Genomic DNA, 25,083 nt, shown 5'->3' with positions numbered 1-25,083 from the left:
GCAGTGTTGAGTCTGCGGAGCCTGAAACAATAGTGAGATGGGAACTACCTGTTAGTTCCACTTCTGATCACTGCTGGATTTCCCCAGCCCACGTGTGGGATGAGCACGATTCCAGACAGCCTGCCAGTATGCCACATAGGGTGACCGGATAGCCCCAAATATCAGGACTGTCCCTATAAAATTGGGACAGTCCTGATATTTGGGGCTCTCTTATATAGTCTCCTATAACCCCCCACCCCGTCTTGATTTTTCACACTTGCTGTCTGGTCACCCTGCCGCCTCCAGCACCTGCCTCCCTTCTGCAGAGCAGTTATCAAGCCAAGCACCCATACCATACTGAGAGTGTAGGGGAGAACTGATGGGTATGTGGGGGACAGTCAGCCCAGGCTGCCCCTGCCAGAGCCTCTGCGGTCTGCTTTACCCCCTGCTGCTGTTGAATTCCCTGTTGTGGAGTTGGGCCCAGCCTGCTGCAGAGCTCCCAGGGCCTGGGCTAGGGAACTGAAATCCTGCCAGAAAAGCCACCTCTGGAGGATTCCGCAAGCCTTTGCTCCCACATCTGGCATTTGGCCCCTCTGCCAACTCAGACCCAGGGTAGGGCTCTGGGGTGTCAGGACTGAAGGATAAATGCTTCTTACAAGCAGACAGTCGCCCTCTGCTAACTCCAGCAACTCAGTTGCAGGGATGTTTGTGGAGTGGGTGCAGGCCTGCCAATGGGAGGAGGGGGGAATTGCCGGGGTGGGCTGCAGGGCTCTTAGGTGCACAAGACAGCTCTGGGCCTGTGCTTTGCAGGGCCCCATGGGCTGTCCTGGAAGTGATGGATTAGTCACTTCCACCCCGGGCTCTGCCCCCCCAGGGCCTGGAATTTGTTGATGGGCCTGAGTGGGCGTGTCCCCTTCGCCCAGTTCTACTCCAAGGAGGAGCAGACTCAGCTGGTGGGGAGTCCTCAGCTGGCACAATACAAGCCGTCATGTGCGTGACCCTTGTGGACGGGTCTGGGAAGGGATGTCTGGGGGAGGCGCAGAAGGGTCTGCCTGCTCCAGAGGCTCCACACACAGGGATTCAGGCTGGCATTTCAAAGCAGCTTAACTCCCATTAGGCTCCTCCCAAACCCCTCGCTTTAGCCCCCGGGGAATTGAATCCAAGTGCTGCCTGGGGCGTGGAGAAGGACAGCACCCCCACTCCGCTCACAGCTGACAAGCGGCATCGCCCTGCTCCCCACCAAACCCACCATTGCCAAGCCCTGGGGCTGGAACAAGGAAGGTCTCGCATAGGAAGTACTGGACAGCAATACATTTATTAAGTATTCCAAAAAAATAAAAAATCGACACAAACCAGTTAGAAAAAAAAAATCAAACATCAGGGTCAGGCATGATCAGAGTCATGAGGATGGGCTACAGCTGTGCTAACTCAAGGATGGGGAGGGGAGATGGTTAGTAAATACGGAATGATTTAAAATTTGGAACCTTTAATCAGAAGCAACTAAATAGCAGTTGTCTAGTACTCAGCTAACAGGTAGCGAAGACGGAGGACTACGCTGGACAGTAGGGTGCTGTAGAAGCTTGACCTTCATGGTAAGAAACTTGATGCAGGCCAACTCTAGAGGCTTCACTTGGCAACCTGGGCCTCAGATTCCTCCTCATCATCTTCATACATCTCCCCTTCCTCTTCAGCTGTGGCATCCTGGTACTGCTGGTACTCCGACACCAGGTCATTCATGTTGCTCTCTGCCTCTGTGAACTCCATCTCATCCATGCCCTCGCCCGTGTACCAGTGCAAAAAGGCTTTGCGTCGGAACATGGCAGTGAACTGCTCTGAGATGCGCTTGAAGAGCTCCTGGATGGCCGTGCTGTTCCCAATGAAAGTGGAAGACATCTTCAGCCCCCGGGGTGGAATGTCGCAGACTGCCACCTTGACGTTGTTGGGGATCCACTCTACGAAGTAGCTGCTGTTCTTGCTCTGGATGGCGAGCATCTGCTCATCCACCTCCTTCATGGACATGCGGCCTCTGAAGACTGTGGCCACCGTCAGGTAGCGTCCATGACGTGGGTCACAGGCAGCCATCATGTTCTTGGCATCAAACATCTGTTGGGTGAGCTCGGGGACTGTGAGGGCTCGGTACTGCTGGCTGCCACGGGCTGTGAGGGGGGCAAAGCCTGGCATGAAGAAGTGGAGGCGAGGAAAGGGCACCATGTTGACTGCCAGCTTCCTCAGGTCAGCGTTGAGCTGACCAGGGAATCTCAGGGAGGTGGTGACGCCGCTCATGGTGGCGGAGACCAGGTGGTTGAGGTCACCGTAGGTGGGCGTGGCCAGTTTAAGGGTTCTGAAGCAGATGTCATACAGGGCCTCGTTGTCGATGCAGTAGGTCTCGTCCGTGTTCTCCACCAGCTGGTGGATGGATAAGGTGGCATTGTAGGGCTCCACCACCGTGTCGGACACCTTGGGGGAAGGCACCACGCTGAAAGTGTTCATGATCCGGTCAGGGTACTCTTCACGGACCTTGCTGATGAGGAGGGTACCCATGCCCGAACCAGTGCCACCACCCAGGGAGTGGGTGAGCTGAAAGCCCTGCAGACAGTCACAGTTCTCACACTCCTTCCTCACCACGTCCAGGACAGAGTCCACCAGCTCAGCACCCTCTGTGTAGTGGCCCTTTGCCCAGTTGTTGCCAGCGCCGCTCTGACCTGTGGGGGAGAAGACATAGTGGATCTCCTCACTTTCATCAGTTGGGAGTCAGGTGTGAACAGTGACCAGAGCCTTTTGCTGCAGGAATTCGGTCTCTCCTGGGCGTGCCCAGCCACTGGGCTTAACAGACACTATGTGCCAGGGAGGGCTGCTGTGCTGCAGTGCTGGGCTACGCAAGAGGCTAGATGTTGCATGAGAACAAAGCCTGGGAGCTGCCTGGATCAACCCTCTCAGGCTGGCACCACCTCCCACTTAGAGCAGCCAGTGGGCGTCTGGAGGCACTGGAAGGCAGAGGGGATCAGCCCCCCAGGGTGACTCCCATGGCATGAGGCTGCCCTGACCTCTCTGCTTTCCCCACAGCTGAACTAGGCAGCTTTCAGGAATGGACCATCCCAAGGAAGGGGCTACAGGCTAGTCGTGTAGCAGGGCAGGCACTGGGGAGCCACCAGCTGAGTGCATGAGATCTCAGAACAGAAAAGAAACAAAATTCAGTCTTGCCTAAGGGTAGAGGCCCCGAAGGGCAGGGGTGGGGTACGGGAAGGGGAGCGGCAGGGATGGTTGTAGTGAATTCTGAGCTGCTCTGCACGTGTTTCCTGGGCAATGGGAGAACATAAGAACGGCCGTACCGGGTCAGACCAAAGGTCCATCTAGCCCAGTATCTGTCTACCGACAGTGGCCAATGCCAGGTGCCCCTGAGGGAGTGAACCTAACAGGCAATGATCAAGTGATCTCTCTCCTGCCATCCATCTCCATCCTCTGACGAACAGAGGCTAGGGACACCATTCTTACCCATCCTGGCTAATAGCCATTTATGGACTTAGCCACCATGAATTTATCCAGTCCCCTTTTAAACATTGTTATAGTCCTAGCCTTCACAACCTCCTCAGGTAAGGAGTTCCACAAGCTGACTGTGCGCTGCGTGAAGAAGAACTTCCTTTTATTTGTTTTAAACCTGCTGCCTATTAATTTCATTTGGTGACCCCTAGTTCTTGTATTATGGGAATAAGTAAATAACTTTTCCTTATCCACTTTGTGGAAGCAGGGAAAGCTTCAATAAGGATTTGAAGCGGATTTTAATGCGTGTCAGTCAGTTAGCAAGAGTCAGGCCATACTGTAAACCTAATGACGTGAGACTTGTAGGAGCAAAGATAGTGCGAGGCGACAGGACAGGAACTGTGTACAAAGTTATTACGACCTTGCAATCACTAACCAAAATGCAGGCTTGCTTTTCTTAGGAGTGAGACAATAAGATAAGCCTTTCTGCTATGTATAAACAAAATGTATTTGTTGCTTTTTACTGTCTCCATGATTGCTAGAAATTGTCTGTAACAAAGGTATAAAGGCTTGATGTAATTGTTTACCAGTTGAGAGACCTGTCCAGGACTGGGGCGACCCTGTGTCCTATGGCACTCTCTCCCTCCATTGTAATTACTGGAGAAATAATAAAGTATTTGATTTTGCTGCACCCAAACAAAAAGCGAGAACTGAGTTTTTCTTCGACAACTTTCTCAACATCACTCATGATTTTATATACCTCTATCATGTCCCCCTTAGTCTCCTCTTTTCCAAACTGAAGAGTCCTAGCCTCTTTAATCTTTCCTCATATGGGACCCTCTCTAAACCCCTAATCATTTTAGTTGCTCTTTTCTGAACCTTTTCTAGTGCTAGAATATCTTTTTTGAGGTGAGGAGACCACATCTGTACACAGTATTCGAGATGTGGGCGTACCATGGATTTATATAAGGGCAATAATATAGTCTCAGTCTTATTCTCTATCCCCTTTTTAATGATTCCTAACATCTTGTTTGTTTTTTGTCCGCCTCTGCACACTGCGTGGACATCTTCAGAGAACTATCCATGATGACTCCAAGATCTTTTTCCTGACTCGTTGTAGCTAAATTAGCCCCCATCATGTTGTATGTATAGTTGGGGTTATTTTTTCCAATGTGCATTACTTTACATTTATCCACATTAAATTTCATTTGCCATTTTGTTGCCCAATCACTTAGTTTTGTGAGATCTTTTTGAAGTTCTTCACAATCTGCTTTGGTCTTAACTATCTTGAGTAGTTTAGTATCATCTGCAAACTTTGCCACCTCACTGTTTACCCCTTTCTCCAGATCATTTATGAATAAATTGAATAGGATTGGTCCTAGGACTGACCCTTGGGGACCACCACTAGTTACCCCTCTCCATTCTGAGAATTTACCATTAATTCCTACCCTTTGTTCCCTGTCCTTTAACCAGTTCTCAGTCCATGAAAGGACCTTTCCTTTTATCCCATGACAGCTTAATTTACGTAAGAGCCTTTGGTGAGGGACCTTGTCAAAGGCTTTCTGGAAATCTAAGTACACTATGTCCACGGATCCCCTTGTCCACATGTTTGTTGACCCCTTCAAAGAACTCTAATAGATTAGTAAGACACGATTTCCCTTTACAGAAACCATGTTGACTATTGCTCAAGAGTTTATGTTTTTCTATGTGTCTGACAATTTTATTCTTTACTATTGTTTCAACTAATTTGCCCGGTACCGACGTTAGACTTACTGGTCTGTAATTGCCAGGATCACCCCTAGAGCCCTTTTTAAATATTGGCGTTACATTAGCTAACTTCCAGTCATTGGGTACCGAAGCCGATTTAAAGGACAGGTTACAAACCTTGGTTAATAGTTCATAACTTCACATTTGAGTTCTTTCAGAACTCTTGGGTGAATGCCATCTGGTCCCGGTGACTTGTTAATGTTGAGTTTATCAATTAATTCCAAAACCTCCTCTAGTGACACTTCAATCTGTGACAGTTCCTCAGATTTGTCACCTACAAAAGCCAGCTCAGGTTTGGGAATCTCCCTAACATCCTCACCCGTGAAGACTGAAGCAAAGAATCCATTTAGTTTCTCCGCAATGACTTTATCGTCTTTAAGTGCTCCTTTTGTATTTTCATTGTCAAGGGGCCCCACTGGTTGTTTAGCAGGCTTCCTGCTTCTGATGTACTTAAAAAACATTTTGTTATTACCTTTGGAGTTTTTGGCTAGCCGTTCTTCAAACTCCTCTTTGGCTTTTCTTATTACACTTTTGCACTTAAGTAGGCAGTGTTTGTGCTCCTTTCTATTTGCCTCACTAGGATTTGACTTCCACTTTTTAAAGGAAGTCTTTTTATCTCTCACTGCTTCTTTTACATGGTTGTTAAGCCACGGTGGCTCTTTTTTAGTTCTTTTACTGTGTTTCTTAATTTGGGGTATACATTGAAGTTGGGCCTCTATTATGGTGTCTTTAAAAAGGGCCCACGCAACTTGCAGGGATTTCACTTTAGTCACTGTACCTTTTAACTTTTGTCTAACTAACCCCCTCATTTTTGTATAGTTCCCCCTTTGGAAATTAAATGCCACAGTGTTGGGCAGTTGAGATGTTCTTCCCACCACAGGGATGTTGAATGCTATTGTATTATGGTCACTATTTCCAAGTGGTCCTGCTATAGTTATATATAGGAGAGATGGGGCTAAGCTCCTGTGCAGGCATCAAGGGCCCAGCAGAACCGTGGTTTGCAGCTGAGCTCTTCCTCCCAGCACCTGATCACATGCTCCTCTGGGCAGGTTTCCACTACTGCTTATGTCACTATAACTTAGGTCACTCGAGCCACCCCCTCCAAGCGACGCAAGTTAGAGACCCAAGCGCTGTCCACACGGGTGCTATGGGGGCGAGAGACTCTCCCTCCCACACAGCCCCTTGCACAGATGGAGTAATTCTGCTGACAGGAGAGCGCTGTCCTGTCAGCACGGAGCCGATGTAGCGCTTCTCATGTAGACGGGCCCTGTGAGAGCAGAGAAGGAGGGACATTTTCCTACTTTCCCCTGCCTTCAGCATCATGGGGAGGAAAATCAGTGTGAGGCTCAGTGTCCCTGTTCAGTGACCTTCCTACAGGTTTGTCTAGACTTTCTGCCCTGGGCCGATCAGCTGTTTGCTCCAGTCTTCCCTAGGCCCCTTCATCTCAGCTACACCCTACCCCTCGCCCCCCTACCCTCTTCACCCAATTCCCTCGCAGGTCCTCTTCTTTCACTGTCCTCCTACTGAGCTTATCCACCCCAAGCTAAATTCACCTCCCTCCAAGCGACGCAGTTCGAACAGGCCATTGGCTCCATCACTGGTCACTCTGGATGTGCTAGTCCTCTTCCCCCACCCCCACCCTGGGTCTGGCTGCTCTACTTAGATTAAACTCTCCTGGGCTGGGCCCATCTCCACTCCGTGCAGCACCTCACACTAAGGCACTACTGGAACAGCACGGAGGTAGAGACACGGCCCAACGAGACGTGACAGCAGGCAGCTGTGTCGTGGGGAGCAGGGTGAGGGAGCTCTGGGTGAGCAGCTAGGATGGACCAACTAGCGGCCAAGAGAGGAGCACCACACGGGGCAGGACAGGGTTAGAACAGCAGCAGGGGACTGGGACGTACCAAAGATGAAGTTGTCAGGTCTAAAGAGATGTCCAAATGCCCCCGATCGAACGCTGTCCATGGTCCCGGGCTCCAGGTCCACCAGGATCGCACGGGGTACGTACTTGTGAGCTGGAAAAGAGACCACATGTTCCCTCTTAACTGGCAAGGCTCCATGGGACCAGCTTCCACTGCTTGGCCTCAGAGTCCAGAAGAGCCAGCTCATCTGCTGAGACTCCAACCTCTGCCCCGGGCATTGGCAGCAGCCTCTGGTCAGTGGTGCACCAGTCCCCATTAGAACTGGGCCCAGCTCGTTCTGTTCCGCAGGCTGGAGCTTTGGCACAGGGCTGTTTGGATTTGGGCACAAGCTCAGAACTCGCCGTGCACTGGGGCAGGGCTGGGAACTTCCCCAGTACTACACCCCTGAAGGCATCTCCTCCCTGCCGATGAGCTGCCACAACGGGAGGAAGGAGCACAGGCAGTGGGCATATCCCCTCTGGCCAGATGGGCATTCGCAGCAACAAGCAAACCACCAACTGAGTTTCACTTGCCCCCCCCCATGCCAATGCCCATTCCAGACAGATGAGTCAGGGGCCTGCTTTGTCCCCCTGGTGACCCCAGCAGCCGGCCCTGCACCACAGTAACCGGCTGGCATCACCTTAACCTCCTCCGGCTGCAATGAGAGGGGGAACTATTCCCAGAACAATCCTGCAAGCCTGGACTGGCCAGCAGAGTGCACTCCAGGAGAGATGCTCCCCAGGGTGCTGGACACGCCACCCGCCCTGCGTTCCCACACTATGACACCTTGGGGAGCAGGTGGCCATGGAAGGGACCGGCCAGGCATCGCAGAACAGATCCGTTTCACAGCCCACGCTCCCTGCCTGAGCACAGTGGGAGAGGAGCTCAGGGTAAGTACATGTCTGCCCGGGCAGCACTGTTAAGGGCCAGAGAGGAAGCTCTGTGATGCATCACATAGTGCTCCAGTCAGCCTGGCCTGGGGGGAGTGCAGCAGCCAGCTCCGGACTTACAGGAAGCCTCATTGTAGTAGACACTGATCCGCTCCAGCTGCAGGTCGGAGTCTCCCACGTAGTTCCCACTGGGGTCTATCCCGTGCTCATCGCTGATCACCTCCCAGAACTGCGGAAAGAACAGGGGACATTCAGAGCTGTGGGCACCCGGGCAGGGCCAGGCACCGCATTGAGCTAGGAGAGGCACCAGGCCTGTTTCCTTTGTTCTCCAGAGAACACAAAGCCAAACTGCTCCACTCCAAATGCCAGCCAAAGATTTCGGCTTGGCCTGTGTGGAGTGAATCCTGGCATCCAGGAGCAGGCCCAGAATCAGATTCTGAAGTGGATCCTGCTCCCCTACACCTCAGTGCAGGGCTGGTCCCACAATAGCTCTGGTTCCTCTCCTGCTCTCTAGCCCCAGACACTCCAGACCAGGCTCCCTTGGGAAGGCTATTCCACAGCCTGATGCCTTGCTGCCAGAAACCCCTCTGGCTAGTTAGCTAGAAGGGTCTTCGGCAATTCAATCCCCTGGAGGCAGAGATGTGAGGCTGGCTAAGTACTAGCCACAGGAAGGGATAAGGAGTCGAGGGGCATTGCAAGGCAGAGCAGGCACTGGATTTGGGAAGGGGACAATTGCTCTGCACTCACCATCTACCAAGACCACAGGGAGAGTCAGAGCTGCCTGCAGCACTAGATGACTGACCCAGAGACATTGATTAGGTGCCACCTGTGAGCTCCACAGTGACCAGAAGCAAGTCACAGCTCAGGGACAAGGGTAGCTTTGGAGACCAAGGCCTGAATTCTCAGTTACCCGAGTACCCAGATTCCAAGGCCAGACGGGCCCACTGTGATCATCACCCAGTCGGACCTTCTGCATAGCACAGGCCAGAGCCCTGCCCCCCAGTAATCCCTAGCGCGGAGCTTAGGCAAACATCCCACCCTGATGTACAAGTGGTGAGTGATGGAGACTCCACCAGGGCCCTTGGTAAGTTGTGCCAATGGTTAGATATGCTCAGTTAAAAGTTTACACCTTATTTTCAGGCTGAATGTGACTAGCTTCACCTTCCAGCCATGGGATGGTGTTCGACCTCCCTCTGCTAGACTGAAGAGCCAGTTATGAAATGACTGTTCCCCATGTTGAGACTCCAAACACCAAATGGGTAAGAATCTACGAGGCTCCAACAAGATTGTCAGTGCTATGGGCTCCCTTTGTCATTGGGTAACACCGCGCTTTGCATCCGTCAATCTCAGAGCTTTACATCCAGAGTCCCATTCACAGGTGGGGAAACTGAGGCCGAATGGGAAAGTGACTTGCCCAAGGCCACTCAGCAGGCCAGCGAGAACTGGGAACAGAACCGAGGTCTCCGGAATAAGAGTCCAGTGCTGTCTCCACTGCCGGTATGCTGCGGTGGGGTAAAGGGGCCCTGGTGTAAATGACCATCAGGCCCAGCTCTTCACTTCAACAGGCTCAGAGCTCCTCAGGCAGAGACACCAGGGGTGTCCCCACTGGGGCCAGAGTTGGCTGCTAAGATGCTGGTATTCAAACCTCCAGCTAGCCGGGGAGCCCTTCCTGGAACAGCAACACGGTAACCGCCCAGTGGCCGGCGTGTAAGGGAAGCCCACGTTTGCGTGAGACCCCGGGGCAGGAACTAAGATCCTGCACAGGCACCGCGTCAGTCCCACAGCGGCTGGAGCGCTCCCGAGGAGTGAGATGTTCCCGGAGGTTCAATGGTTAAACACGCATTACAAACGGCTCAGATCGCAGGGCTGGGCTCCCAGGTCCTTTCAGCAGCACAGGGAACTCCCCACGCCGGCTGTTTGCGTCTCAGCCAGGCTCCCCGTCAGCCTGCGGGGGCCGAGCTCTGCCAGCAGCCAGTCCTGTCTACACTGCCGCATTGCCTGGCGGCGCAGCACCAGGCGGCTGCGCCAGACGGGAGCTAGCCATGGTGCTGCAGCACACTGACCTCCAGTTACCTCCAGACTAGCTGAGTCACTTGCCTTTGTTCTCCCGGGTTTCATAACAGGCAGCAGCGACAGCCAAGGAGGACGGGCAGGAGGGCGAGTGGCGCCCTGGGAAGGAGGCTTTGGCTTGATGTTCAAAAAGTGCCTGAAGCCAGAGAACACATTTGAATCTGCTGCTCTCCTGAACTCCCTGGGCTTTGGCCAGGTCTTAGCAAGGGCCCAGCATTGCAGGGAGCGACGTGCTGCAGGAGGAGTGGACAGGCTGCTTGCTGCCACTGTGCCCTCGCAGGGGGCAAACTAGTCACATACAAAAGCCGCCATCTGTGCAGAGCCCCCTACGTGGAGAAACCCTGGCGAAGACAAGCCCCCGAACGCAGCAGCACCATGCAGCCTCTGCACCGAGCACCTCACCCCCCAGAGGCCTTGCATTCCTCTCCCACTGCCCAGTGCCCTGCCTCAGCAGCCTGCTCCCTCTGGGGCGGGAGTTGTCCTTGGAAGAGACACTTCCTCTACCGGGGGTGTGCTGTTCACGGGGAGCTGCACAAGTGGGGGCGGGACTCTCATTGCCAAATGCCCGAGCTAGAGCTAAAGCTCACTCAACTCTGAGGATTGGGGAACATGCTGAGCAGGGCTGGCTCTAGACACCAGCGTCCCATGCATGTGCTTGGGGCAGCGCTCTTCAAGGGGCGGTGCTCCGGCCCTTTGGGGGGGGGGGCGGCACTCCCTTTTTTTGGCTTGGGGCAGCAACAAACCTGGAGCCGGCCCTGTGCTTTAGCCTTGATGCTGTGGTTGGGGGAGTGCCGGGGAAACGTCCTACATCTGACAATGCTGCGTGTTTTGTGCCAGCGCTACTAAACTGAGCTCTAATTTAGAGCAGCAGCCATGGCTGTAAGAGGACAAATTGGAACTGATTGCAAGGTCAGGGTGATCTTAAAATACACAGCAATGTCTACCTGCAGTGGGGCTCCTCTGTTCAGCTGCTCACTCTGTGCAGAGCTGACCTCATCTCCCCAGTGACCCTTTGTTAAAGGGACCACACAGAGCTCTGAGCCCATCTGGACCTCCAGGGAGTGGAAAGTGCTGTGATCACCCACCCAGGACTCAGACACGGCTCCAGCTCACCACAGACAGGCAGTGCTCCGAGGAGCTGTCACTCAAAGAAGCTTGCATCCCGCATTGATCAGACATGTCAGTTACAGGGCTTATGAATTATTCATACCGATTAACATATAAATGAGTCTCTTCAGGTAGCAAATACAGAGGTTCCCCAAACAATGAGCGCTCAGGGAATGACATCTGAAGTGCTGAGTGCGAGACCTGCGCTGGAGCAGTAAGGTAAGGATTGCGTAAGCAAGGGTTCTTGCTGCCCCATCCGGCTCCAGGTCAGCTGGAGCCTGGGACTGGAAATTACCCAGTTCGATCCCCGTGGGTGGCAGAGTGCACCCAGGCACAGCTCCACGGGCAGTCCCTCTTCCTTCTCCCCCGCCCCCTCCTCTCATCCCTTCTGGGGGAATCTAGGGCTCTGTCCTGCTGCCACGTCCCAGCCAGGGGAGACCAGCCATGGGGATGAGCCCCAAGCCCAGCAGCCCTGGAGCCTTTTCACTTCCAGTGCAGAGGGGGGCTGATCCCCCACACGCATGGGGAAACGGGCTGCAGAGATTTCTGCCACAAGCCCTCCTGGAAATGGGCATTGGCAACCTTCCAGGGCTGATTATTCCGCTTGGTAGCTGGCCTCTCCCGCTCCTCCAGCCACTTGGCCTGTTAGTGGCAGGTGTTCTCCTGGCCCCTGGTGACCAGGCTAATGACAAGGCATCCCCCCTCCGTCCCTGCTGGACGCACTCAGCCGCAGCTGCACACGGACTCCCGAGCACTGATTTGATTTCAGCCCCCTCTCCCCAGCCCTCCTGGGACCGGGCAGGAAGCAGCCTCCTCTCCTGGCAGACTTGTTCTATATTCAGAGCAGGCACAGATGGCCCCCGGAGGCCTGATTGATGATTAGCTGTTACACGCTAAGTCACCGCAGCAGGTGCCTTGAGCAGAAGCGCCCAACAAAATCTTTTACACGTGCAATTGCCAAGCTGGGTTAGCGAGCCCCTCCCCTCCCCCCAGATTCATGTATTTCACTGGGCCTGGAACAAAGACACCTTCCTATGTCCCATAAGCCCCAGCTGTAGCCCGGGTTGCCTACTAGCCATTCCCCCCTTGGCTACAGGAAGAGGACTGAAATTCCCCTCTATTATTGCTGCATTTCACACACAGGATGGTGCGAATCTAGCAGCTGAAATCTGTTCCAGCTCCCACAAGACGCCCCTGCCAAAGAGGGACCAAGCCTCTGAGCTGCTGCTCCTCAGCTCTGATTCGGGAGGAGGCTCCTGGTTACATAGGATGTGTTGGGGGGTGGAACATGGCTGCTCAGTGCTATTGTCCTGCCCTGGAACCAAGGTTGCTTTGTCACCATTTCTCCAGAGCTGGAGAAAGCCCAGGCGGCAGCGTCTCCCTCAGACTGAGCTGCAAAGTGAGCGGCTCTGTACGGAGCAGGACCCAGGCCAGGACCCAGGCTCTGATGGCTCTGAAGAGAGCTCCAGGGCTCACACCATGGAGGAGTCAGGACAAAGGGGCCTGGCAGCACCGGGCTCCGGACGTCCCTAGATCAGCTGCCTTTCAGCCGGGCCCTGCTTCTACTGCAGGGGTCAAAGGGTTTGCCTGGGGCCCACGGGAGGGTGCAGCTCACGCAAGGTCACAGCTGACACTTGGCTCCCAGACCTCGGTTCTAACTACTAGCTCACACAGCCTGCAATTACAGAAGGCATCTGGCCTGTTAAACCAGAACAAAGCCATTCACACTAGCACCCCTGCCAGTGCCTGCGCAGGTTAAACCACTGCTGGAGACATTCTGGCTTGGCAGCATCCTTGTGAGGGGCAGGCAGGGCAGCTTCTGCCCTTCACATCTCGGGGAGCTTTGGGGCTGTCTTCATTTCCCGTTTTCCCTCCTAAGAGGCGTCACATGAAGGATGCTCAACAAAGGGCCCCACCTCCTTTGCTTTTTTTGATGCTCCTGGCAGGAGCTGCCATGCTGATGCCAGTCACCCCGCAGGCAGAGGTCACGCCCATAGCCCCTCAGTTAGGGGGCTGTGAGGCCCACTCTGCCCCTCAGAGCCCTGGCACTCAGACTGGGGCACCGGGCTCAGCCCCTCACACAGATGGGGGCTGGGCTGGCAGGGGCTTGTGCAGGGAGCAGTGTCACATGTCTGTGCCACCCACCCAGCCTGTGCCATCTGCAGTGGGTGACCCGCCCCCCAGAACATCTGGGCCAGCTCCCCCCAGGCACTGCGCTGCCCCGAGCAGCCCCCGTGCCGCCCCCACCCAGCACTGCGGCGGAGCAGCCCCTGGGAGGGGCTGGGGGAGCACAGAGACGAGGCTGGAGCTGCCAGTCGCCCTGCGCCACAGCATCCCCCAGGCCCGGGGCTGCGCCCGGCCAGCCCCCGAGGATCCCCCGGCCGCGGGTCCCAGCGAAGGTAGCCGGAGCCGTACCGGGCACAGCCCCGAGCACCCGGCCCCGGTGGCGCAGCGCTGAGCGCATCCCTTTGTTCCCAGCTCCGCAGTGCCGGGGCGTGGCTCGCTCGCTCCCAGCCGCCGCCCCTCTCCCCCGCAGGCACCGCCCACCCCCTCCGCGCCGGGCTGGGGCTGGCGATGCGGGCACGTCCCGGCCCCCCGGCAGAACGCGGAGCCGCAGCCCGGGACCCCGCCAGGTACCTTGGCTCCGATCTGGTTGCCGCACTGGCCCGCCTGGATGTGCACGATCTCCCTCATGCTGGCCCGGGGCGGCGGCTGTGGCTGGTGCAGGCGGCTCGGGGGGCGCAGGAGCGGAGCGGGCGGGGGCTGCGGAAAGCGGCCGGGCGCCTGCCGGAGCCTTTTATAGGCGCCCGCCGCTGCACCGGGCCGGCCGCTGACGTCACCCCGGCCCGGCCACCAATCAGCGGGCGCCGCTACAAATGCTGCAACATCCCTGCAGCATCAGCACCAGCGCATCCCCCGCCCTGCGCCCCGCCACAATGCAACAGCTGCCGCGCCCCGGAGAGCAGCCGGGGCCCCCCAGATACAGCAGGGGGGCAGCTGGTGTGGTTCCGGCACCGGGCCAGGACCCGGCTGGCCTGGGTTTGAGCCTTGGCTCTGCCCCAGTCACCGAGGGGGCCCCTGGGAGGGGCTCAGCGCTGGGTGCATGTGGGGCGCTGGCCAGTCTGGATAGTGCCCCCCAGTGTCTCCATCCTTCCTCCCCGGCCCGTCCGGGCCCTTCCCCTTCTGCGCGCTTTGAAGCAAGGCCAGTCTGTGCAGGGCCTGGCGCGGGGCCTGGTTCAGCTGCTGCCCTTGTCCAAGCAATGGAAGCAGGAGCAGCCCCAGCCCAGCAGGTGGGAGCTGCCAGCACAGAGCAGCCCAAGGGGGTGTTGCTAGGGTTCATCAGGGTTATTGTGGAGGTGCCCCAGGACCCACTGACCCACAGACACAGGGGGCGCACAGCCCGGAGGCAGAGTGAGCAGTGTAGGGTGGTCCCTGTGACCAGCATCCCCTGCTGCAGAAGGCGGCGTGGGGCTCCTTGCCGTGCCCTGCCCAGCCCATCCTGCACCGAACCAGGAGAGGGCGGCTCCTTCCCGAGCTCTAGGTGTGTTCTGCTGGGTTCTAGCCTCACTCTGATGGCTGGAGCTTCTCACCAGCCGCTTCTCCTCTGAAGCTTAATAAGCCCCGGCTCTCCAGGAGCCCTAGTGGCCAGGAGTTCCACAGGCTAATTGTCCATCGTGTGAATGAGCATTTCCTGCCATCATGATTTTCAGCTGGCTCCTTTCCTGTTCCTTGCATGGCCCCTGTTCCTGCCCAGCCGCTGTCTCTATCCCAGCCATTATCCCATGTCATTGAGTCATGGCCCCTCTTATTCATCTCCCCTGGGAGTCCCAGCAGCACCCGCCACGCGGGAGGGGCACCACGCTCCAGCCTCAGAGACACCCGCTATGGGGCAGCTGGGGAGCACAGGCTCTGGCACTCAGATCCACCCACTTTGGGGGGCTCGGGTCCTTTGGGTCACGACCCTCCATGCAGGGACAGAGGCAATGCCTGTGCCTCCTGGCGATTCACCCCTCTGGGTTGGTGAGTGGAGCCCGGGGGGCTGCCCTCGCCTCTGCTCGGGCTGCGGTGGCAGCTGGGGATAGCCGGGATGCAGGCAGACCTTGCCCATCTCCCCTCCTGTCCGGGCTCTGGCGGGGGCAGCCCAGAGCTGCTATAACGGGCTCTGGACCTGCCGCAGAGGCCCCTGTGCTGGGGGTATTTCAGGGAGGGGGCTTCATGGCCCCGTTTGCAGCCCCTTGGTAGTGGTGGCTGCCCCTGGCCTCGCTGGCGCCTGCCTTGCACCTCGCATAGCCCCTTACTCCTCTGCTGCAGCTAGCCAGGGCCTCGCCATGTCTCTTTTACCCTGCTTGGCCCTGCACCGGGTGATCCTGCGTGTGTGTGTGTGTGGGGGGGCTCTGTCACTGTGCCTGCTGGCAAGGACCCCTCTGGGGGGACATTCCCTGGGCAGGGGGCTGACCAGGTGCTTTATAGCCCTTTGCATGGGCCCTGAAGCACTGATGAGCCCCTGCCCAGGTTAACCTGCCGAGAGATTGGGACAGCAGCTTTACTGGCTCCATTGGCTACAGGGTGCAGGGCAGGGGGAGCTCTGAGCAGGATATTTGCACAGCGTAAAACTAGCCCTTGCTAGGGATGCTGGAGGCAGGGGAATTGCCAGCCCCTGCTGGAGGAGGCCATGTGGGAGGACCTGCTGCGGCTAGAATGTAAGAACAAAAACCCCATCAGAGCCGCTGTGTGAGGGGAGAGGCACTGCAGGCCAGGCCTGCTAGTCACCTCCCTTTGTTCAGCTGGAGCAGCCAGGCTGGCGCAGCCTTCAGGGAGAGAGGCTTTTCTGAGCCTGCCCTACAACTGGCTCTGCACACCCTGGGGGTGCTGTTGTAGTGGGGTGGTTCCCCTGGGCAGCCAGGGCCTGGGGGAGAAGCTGCTGTGGCCCATCCCCCCCCCACTGGCTCAATGATGCCGGTTGCCCGAGGCATTGCCTGCTTCATTGTGTCTGTGCAGCCTCAACCCGCCTGCAGCATCAGGCTGGGGCCCATCCGACCTTCCCTCGGGCACCACGTAGCAATTCAGGCTCCTGGGTCTGATTCTCCCTGGACTGGCAGCTGTGTTGCTCCTGGGTCGTGCCAGTGACCCAGCGAGTCCCATTCACACCAGGGAGGCAGGGCAGAATTGGGCCCCCCGAGCCTACATCCCTGTGACACAGCTTGGGGCCTAGAGTCACTGGAAGGGGGTACTTGGGACCTGCCTGTCCGAGGCTGGCATGTGGGGGTGGGGGTGCAGCTGGGAGCAGGGGGCAGGGGGGTCAGAGATGCAGCAAGTACAACACTAAGAACTGTAATTCCATTAACAAACCACCGACAAAGGGAAAATGCCAACTCACTAGCAAGGAGAGTTCCCTCGTGCTGCACTGCAGGGCACTGCCCAGCCCTCCCCCGGGGAGTGATGCCCATGCCATGGCGCAAGGCACTAGTGGTTACTGGTGGTGCCACCAGAGGTGGGAGCTGCTGGAGAGATGCTCTGATGCTGGCAGGGGCTGTGGGGTGGGGGGCCCTTCCCTGCCCTCACCCCGGGGTCCTGGATTCCTCAGTCCTGCCCCAGGGTCAGGTACTTGCCTTTTGGGGCAGGTTTGCGAACCCTGGAGTTGGCAAGGCGGGGTCCCCCCCCCCCATGGGACACTGGCAGGAGACGGTGGGGAGGGAGGTGAGCTGGAGGGCAGTTCATTGCTGGGATGTTGCAAGAAACCTTCACACCAAACTGCCCCACTGCCAACTCCCCTCCGCCCGCCTCTACCCCCCAGGGCTAGGAACGCTGACCTCCAAGCCCTGCACCGCGTGAGGCATCCGGGCCCAGCCACCCTTGCCAGGTGCAGACAGTTCAGGGCCCTTGCTCAGTGAACACACCTCAGCCCTCCAGGGCCAGTGCACAGCACGTGCCCAGTGACTGCACACTGAGCTCAGCCTGAAGAGCAGCCAAGCTGCCAGCACGCTGAGGGGAGCCGCCCCCGACATGTACAGCCCGGCTGGCTGGGGAGGGAAGCCCCTTGGCTGGAGCTCTGGCCTTGGAGATAGAGGCCTGATGTCACCAGCTAGAAAACAGAGCAAGCAGCAGCTGGGAAGGGACTTGGAGCCGCAACAAAACCAGCTAAGAATCCCCTGAGCTGGATGGAATGGGGAGTCACAGCACCCCCCACCCAGGGGCTGGGGGGATCACCATGATTGTCCCTCCATGGGACCTGTGTTGGTGGCACAGACAAAGGGACTGGCGGGCACAGGGCATGGGACTGGCAGTGAGCAGGCCCCGCAGCAGTACCAGTGTCATAGGAGGGTAGTGAATAGGGAACCAGGTCTCCCCCATGGCTGTTACTGTGATACAGGCTGCCACGTGCCTGGGGGTGGCGTGGGTGCTGGGGGACCCTCTGCCCATTTGCACTGAATGCCCAGGGTCCTCATAACCCTGTGCCCTTTTCTCTAGGGCTCTCCAGTGCAGGTTTCCACAGCAGCTTCCCACACCCTGCCACTGAGCAAGAACACAAGGGGCCCGGTGCACCCATCCCAGAGGCAGCCCTGGGTCCTGGCTCCCTCACTAGCTTCTCCCAGGGCAGGAGGTGCCTTTGTCTGACATACTCCATCTGCAGAACGATGTGCTGGCCAAGCAGGGAGCTGACATACCTGGGGAGGGAGTTGGCCCCTGGAAAGATGCTACTTCTAATTCTACCAGCAAATCCCAGAGCCTTGACCTGCTGGCTCCCTGGGTGCCCTGTGGGGGCATCTGAGCACAGCTGCACCTTTGTGTCTGTGTTGGTAGCTGGGCGTAGGCCCTGGCCAGGGGCTCTGTGTCCTGTTCCTCCTCCCTGCCCCCCAATAAACAAACCTGCCTGGAGGCCAGCGCTCTGCGCACACTGAGCTCCACAGACACGGGTGGGAGCTGAGTGCGGCAGCCATTGAGTTCTGCCCAGGCTGCTCCAGCTCCTTGCTTTGGCTAACACCCATTTAACCCCGGCGCCTGCTGGACTTGGCTACATGCCGAACGTGCCACCCCTTGGACGGGCGTTTGCTTTCGGGGTAGGTCTGGGCTCTCCAGGGCACCCCCGGGCCAGATGCCAAAGGCGTTAAGGCACCAAAGGCTGCAGAGAGCCACCTGGTGGATGGTGCTTTTGTAAATTCCTCATCCTGCTGCTTTCGGTGCCTAACCACATCTGGAAACCTGCCACAAGGCAGACAGGGCCTGAAACCCGGGGGCCCCAAAGGCGCAAACAGCCCCCCCCTTTCCAGGGAGCCCTGCAGGCTTTCTTCAGCCCCGTGGCAAAGCCAAGAAGGCAGAAGGCCAAGCGCCAGCTGACCAGCTCCTGTGCAGGTCACATTCAATACCTCTGCTAAGAACGCAGGCAGCTCTCGGCCTCCTGGGCCCGCCGCTGGTGTGTGGTGGCAGATGCCAATGTGATCCCCGTGTGCTGATTGCTAGCCCTCGCCTCGCACTGAGCTGCCCCAGAGCCTGGCCCCCTAAGCTGAGCCGGCCCTAGGGCACCCCATATAGCGCCAGGGCTCAGCACCTCACAAACCAATGGCTTTAAAGATGGGCCCTTCCCCCACTCCTAGTCCCAGTCCAGCGCCCCTGGCTGCACAGAGGCACCCAGGTCTCAGTGCTTGCTGGCCATGCCGGGGGGCTGGCCTGGGGAGCACGTGGGGGTTAGCCGGGTTTGGAGAAAGACGCCTGCAGATGGTGACACAGTTGCCTGCGCCACGGGGGCAGCACACGTGTGCATAGCTGCGAGGCGTGTGCCTGTGTGCGAGGGCCCTGGCAGGGCTGGCATGGCCCCGGATGGGGAACCCAGCACAAAGGCCTTTGCAATCTCCAGGCAGCAGAGGGCACCGGGTGTTCCAGCACAGCCTCCAGCCGGTGCGTTTCTGTGGGGTGAAACCCCACCCATGGGGGGCACGGCTGTGTGGGAAGAGGGACCCGGTACAGGCCATACTGGGGGAGGCTCTACCTCTGGGGGGTGTATGGTGTGGTGTGTCCATCGTGTGCCCCAGGGGATGGGTCTGAGTGTGTCAGCAGATGGGGGGCTGTGGGTGGATGGGCACTAGCATAGGGGGTGTCTATGGAGGATGTGGGGGGAGGGGCACTGGCCTGAGGGGGATGGGCTCTGGCATGCGGGTGTCTGTGGTGGGCATTGGGGGGAGGGGTGCTATCATGGGGGGGATGTCTATGGTGGGTGTGGGGGCCATGGACTCTGGCATGGGTCTGTCTGAGGTGGGCATGAGGGGGAGGGGCACTGGCATGGGGGTGTGTATGGTGGGAATGGGGGGAGGGGCACTGGCATGGGGATGTCTGCGGTGGGCATAGGGGGGAGGGGCACTGGCATGGGGATGTCTGTGGTATGTGCTTTGCTGCCTGCCATTCTGGGCTTTTCCCGTCCCTGTGCCAGCCCCTGGGCCTGTCCCGGATTGCAGGGGAGACCCAGTGTGCTGTTCCTCAGGGCAATGACCTGGCTCCCTCCCCAGGCCCTGCCACTGCTCCCCCCAGGACACCATGCCCGGGGCAGTGCCCATCCCTCAGAGCAGCCGGGCTGAGGACCTGTGACAGGCTGAGCCATTCCTCCCACCCCTGGCAGATGGGATGGCACAGCAGGGCACTCGGGGGGCACAGCTGTCCCCACTTGCTTCCCAGTCCTGCCCACATGGGGCGAAGGGCTCCCGCCAGGGCAGCATGGGGCTGGTCGTGCCTGGGACTAGCTCCACAGTTGGTCCTGAATGGGGCCCTGGTGTGGGAGCCAGGACTCCCAGGCTCTAGTCTCAGCTCTGGTGCTGACCCACCGTGTAGCCTCTGATGAGTCACTGCCCCATGATGTGCCTCAGTTACCCGTGACCCTGCCTCCCTCATCGGGGGGATGACAGTGCTAGGGCAAGGCCAGTGCCAAGGGGGGCAGCCCCTCGCCTCGCGGGTGCTGGGGCCAGCACTGAAGCCCGAGGTTTGTTCAGGCATCAGGAGACCTGGCTGCCTGGGGAGGGGACCATTCCCATCACGCTTCAGCACTGCGCGGTGGGGGAGTAAGGGGGTGACAGCTCCTGGCGCCAGGAACTGCAGCCTGCCTCTGCCCCCAGCAGGCCCAAGGAGCAGCCCAGGGGCTAAGCCTAGATATTAAGAGCTGGCACCATAGTCCATGGGGGACCCCGTCGTCAGGCAGTGCCAGACACCCAGCCAGGCTCCCACGGATGGGAGAGAGTCCGGAGGAAGGGAGAGGGCAAATACAGCTGCTAGCTCTAAAAAGGGAATTGCAGACCAGGCAGCTTAACTTCGGTGCCTGGAAACATGATGGAGCAAATAATCAAACACTCTGTTTGTAAACACCTGGAAGAAAAATAAGGGGATAAGTAAGAGCCAGCAGGGATTTGTCAAGAACAAATCATGTCAAACCAACCTAACATCCTTCTTTTAACAAGCCTTGTGGCTGGGGTGGGGGTGGGGGTGGGGGTGGGGGTGGGAAGAAGGAAGATGTGATATCTTGACTTCAGTGAGGCTTTTGTTACTGGCTCCATGACCTTCCCATAAGCAATCTGGAGAAATACAGCCTAGACCAAGCTCTTGGAAAAGCGTGCTCTGAGAGTAGTTACCAATGGAACCTGCAGGGATCTGTTCCAGCTCTGGTTCTATTCAATATCTTCATCCATTACTTGGCTAATGGCATAGAGAGGATACTGATAAAGTTTGCAGACAATACCAAGCTAGGAGGGTTGGAAGCGCTTTGGAGGATAGGATTAGAATTCAAAATGATCTGGACAAACTGGAGAAACGGTCTGAAATAAATAGGATGAAATTCAATGACCAATGCAAAGTACTCCACTTAGGAAGGAACAATCAGTTTTGCAAATACAAATGGGAAATGTCTACCTAGGAAGGACCACAGAAAAAGATGTGGGGGTTATAGTGGATCACAAACTAAATATGCGTCAACAATGTGATGCTGTTACAAAATAAGCGAACATCATTCTGGGATGTGTTAGCAGGAGTGTTGTAAGCAAGACACGAGATGTAATTCTTCCGCTCTACTCCGCGCTGATTAGCCTGCAGCTGGAGCATTGTGTCCAGCTCTGGGCACCACATTGCAGGAAAGATGTGGACAAATTGGAGAAAGTCCAGAGGAAAGCAACAACGACGACTAAAGGGCTAGAAAGGCTGACGCCCTACGAGGGAAGATTGAAAAAAAACTGGATTTGTTTAGTCTGGAGAAGGCGAGACGGGTGGGGGAGACACATGCTAACAATCTTCAAGTACGTAAAAGGGTGTTATAAAGAGGAGGGTGATAAATTGTTCTCCTGAGGACAGGACAAGAAGCAATGGGCTTACATTGCAGCAAGGGAGATTCAGGTTGGACATCAGGAAAAACGTCTTACCTGTGAGGGCGGTTAAGCACTGGAACAAATTGCCTAGGGAGGTTGCAGAAGCTGGAGGTTTTTAAGACCAGGCTGGACACACACCTGTCGGGGATGGTCTAGGTTCACTTGACCCTGCCCCAGTGCAAGGGGCTGGCTGAGATGACCTCTCCAGGTCCCTTCCAGTCCGGCATGCGTATGAATCTATGATTCCGTGCTGTAGAGTCGGAGCAGTGACAATGGGAGTGCTCCCCGCCCTGCCGAGCTCCTCCACACTCCTTGCCCAGCGACTGGGGGAGCAGGAGGGGGAGGTAGCCAGCAGGAGTGAGCTGTGCAGAAGGGCAGACTCACTGCCTGTCTAGTTCCCAGCCAGCAGGATTTGAGGGCTGTGCGAGATGGAGAGCCTGGCCTGGAGTTACCAGCCCTTCTGCGTGGGCAGGAAGCAGCAGAGGGAGTTACAGGAATCCCTGCTTGGGGACAGAACAGAGCAGAAGCCCTGGAGCGGCTGGGACTCACTCACGCGCTTCTCCACTGGTGAGAGAACCGTAGATTCTGTGCCCTGGGACCTCCCCAGGAAGCTGGCCAGAAACAGCAGCTGCTGTGCCCAAAGCCCTGCCATGTTCTGCATGTTCTGACCCAGGGTGGGAGGGGATGGGCTGACGCAGGCACTGGCATCCCCTCGGGAAGGCGCTAGGTGCCGTTCAGCAGCTAAACTGTCTCTAACCCCCAAAACAAAAACACTCACGACAAAACCCTGCTTGGTTTTCCGCCACCAACATCTGATGGGAACTGACCGGTGCCCCTTGCAAATGGCCTCTCTGCCTCCCATGCACACTAGGGGGCGCTGTGCTGTGGGCTGCAAGATGGCCATGCCGTTACCTCTGCGAGCAGGAACCTCGGCTACAACAGGCCTCCTCAGCCCCTCGGCCCTGCCTGAGTTACCAGGAACACAGCACCACGTCCTTCAGGGTTTTCCTGAGCTCCTGGCTGCGGAAAGCATAAATGAGCGGGTCTATCACTGAGTTACAGATGATGAGGATGAGGAAGAGGTTGAAGTAGTTGAAGAAGCAGGTGCAGAAGGGGTTCTTGGGGCACGTGACGATCAGCGTCAGGTGCAGGAAGAAGGGGCTCCAGCACATGAAGAAGACCCCCAGCAGGATGGTGAGGGTGACCGCCCCCTTCATGCTGGTCATCTGGTGGACGGTGCGTTTCTTCTGCAGGCTGGAGATGTTCTTGGCATGGTGGTGTGCCAAGGAGAACATGTGGATGTAGAGCCCCACCACGAGGATGAGCATGGAGAGGAAGAAGCCAATGAGGCAGAGGATGACGGCGTTGTTCTTGTAGTAGGCGATGAAGATGCTACTGGAGATGGTGCTGGCAACCCAGATGCCCACAATGATGATCACCGCCCGCTGCATGGTCATGATGCTGTGATAGCGCAGGGCATAGAAGATGGTGATGTACCGGTCCACGGCGATGGCCCCCAAGAAGGAGAGCGACGACACCACGGAGCTGCAGATCATCATGTCAATGACGTTGTCCATCTGGCGAACGACGCTGGTCTGGAGGACCAGCAGGCCGTGCTCCATCAGCAGCATGAACAAGGTCTCCACCAGGTTGCTGACGCTCACCAGCATGTCGGACACAGCCAGGCAGCAGATGAAGTAGTACATGGGTGAGTGCAGGTTCCTGTTCTTAATGATGGCCGTGACCACCAGCACGTTCTCCACCAGGCTGACGAAGCCCAGCGTCAGGAAGAGCTCGTTGGGGATGAAGACGCCCTGGCACCAGGCGCTGCTCCTGTTGGCCGGCTCGTCGGTCCTGTTGCTGGGGGCAGTGGAGTTCAGGGAGTTGAGCAGCATCTGCAGAGACGCCAGCGTTGACATAGCGACAGCTTCGGGGTGGGTGTCAGGCAGGCTCTGCTGCTGGCAAACACGGGCAGAAGCAGGTGTGGCCACCACAGCTGCTGCAGCTCTGGCCAGAGCAAAGCCAAGCGTTTCTGCTCCCTCGGAGCGTTCAAGGAACAAGTCTTGGGAGAACAACTCTCTCCGGCGCAGCTGCCTGGAAAGTGGCGTTTACAGTCTCCCTGCATCGGAGGGCAGAGGATACCCAGAGCAGACAGTGCTGCGACTTCAGCAGAGGGAACACACACAGGACAGGTCCATGGGGCACCCCCAAGGCTGGAAGGAGATGCCCTGGGCTGAGGAACTTCAAGCTGCCTCTGAGACCAACTCCTCGTCACGGGCACTTGCTGTCTTCAGAAAAGGAAGACCTCAGAGAAGCACCTGCAGGACTGGGAGGGTGAAATGCTCGTCCACGTACGTGCGCTGGATACCAGGGGTGTCCGTGGCTCTGCACACAGCCGCGCGAGGAGCTGGAGACGTGCGCTCGGACTCTGTGCTCCTCTGCATTCAGGGTGCGGGTCTCTCACTCTCTGCAATCCTGACTGGAACAGGAGGGAGAGCCCGGGCCTTCGGCCCCAGCCCCTTCCCGGTTTCCAAACCCTCCTCAACTCCACTTCCTAGCCCAGCTGCTGTATTTATCCCTTGCCAATGTAATCGATTAGCCGGAGCGCAGGACAAAGAAAGAACCCTTTCTCTTCCCTACTTTAAAGGCAGTTTGCTCAGCTCCTCCTTCAAAAGAGGGTGGTCAGCCACATGACAGCATCGCATGCAAGGAGCGCACTGAAGGGCAGCTACAGGAGGGGTTATGAAACATCCCTGAGAGCCTGTGTAATTGCACCCCTTCCTCAGTGCCTGGTGGGCAGCGCTGTGACCCGGCACCGACCCCAGCAAGGGGGCTGACAACAAAGCACTGGTGCCCTCCAAGGGGATTTCCACCGTGGGCAGGTGGTGGGTAGAACGGCTGGAAATGCCTGGCCTGTGGTGCCACTCGCTGCAGACACCCGGCGGGTACCACATGGGCACTGTCCTGCGGGGCCACTCACCACAGACACCCGGCGGGTACCACACGGGCACTGTCCTGTGGGGCCACTCGCTGCAGACACCCGGCGGGTACCACACGGGCACTGTCCTGTGGGGCCACTCGCTGCAGACACCCGGTGGGTACCACATGGGCACTGTCCTGCGGGGCCACTCACCACAGACACCCGGCAGGTACCACGCAGGCGCTCTCCCCTGCCCGCTTGCTGCAGACACCCGGCGGGTACCATGCAGGCACTGTCCTGCGGGGCCACTCGCCACAGACACCCGGCAGGTCCCACGCGGGCACTGTCCTGCGGGGCCACTCGCCACAGACACCCAGCGGGTACCACGCAGGCGCTCTCCCCTGCCCGCTTGCTGCAGACACCCCGCGGGTCCAACACAGGTGCTCTCCCCTGCCCGCTCGCTGCAGACACCCAGCGGGTACCACGCGGGCACTGTCCTGCAGGACTCTTGCTGCAGACACCCGGCGGGTCCCACGCAGGCGCTCTCCCCTGCCCGCTCGCTGCAGACACCCGGCGGGTCCCATGCAGGCGCTCTCCCCTGCCCGCTCGCTGCAGACACCCGGCGGGTCCCACGCAGG

General features: G+C 57.6%; 1 protein-coding gene across 1 annotated transcript; it reads right to left on the bottom strand.

The window, feature by feature from the left end:
* Positions 1-1,275: 1,275 nt before the first annotated feature.
* On the bottom strand, positions 1,276-23,444 carry TUBB3 (tubulin beta 3 class III). Its single transcript, XM_039503658.1, has 5 exons — positions 22,501-23,444; positions 13,829-14,081; positions 8,135-8,243; positions 7,128-7,238; positions 1,276-2,681 (listed from the first exon to the last, which is right to left on the bottom strand). The coding sequence occupies exons 1-5, from the start codon at positions 23,442-23,444 to the stop codon at positions 1,606-1,608; spliced, it is 2,493 nt and encodes an 830-aa protein (XP_039359592.1). The 3' UTR covers positions 1,276-1,605.
* Positions 23,445-25,083: the final 1,639 nt, after the last annotated feature.

This window comes from Mauremys reevesii, linkage group 16 (assembly GCF_016161935.1).
Source record: "Mauremys reevesii isolate NIE-2019 linkage group 16, ASM1616193v1, whole genome shotgun sequence".
Classification (NCBI taxonomy): domain Eukaryota; kingdom Metazoa; phylum Chordata; order Testudines; family Geoemydidae; genus Mauremys; species Mauremys reevesii.
This window is presented reverse-complemented; position numbering and strand designations above follow the sequence as displayed.

Coding starts and splice junctions, on each gene's coding strand:
- TUBB3 (XM_039503658.1), bottom strand. CDS start 23,444: ATGTCAACGCTGGCGTCTCTGCAGATGCTGCTCAACTCCCTGAACTCC. Junction 14,082..22,500: donor GACGTGGTGCTGTGTTCCTG/GTAACTCAGGCA, acceptor CTGATGCTGCAG/GGATGTTGCAGCATTTGTAG. Junction 8,244..13,828: donor GCAACCAGATCGGAGCCAAG/GTACCTGGCGGG, acceptor TTCTTTCCGCAG/TTCTGGGAGGTGATCAGCGA.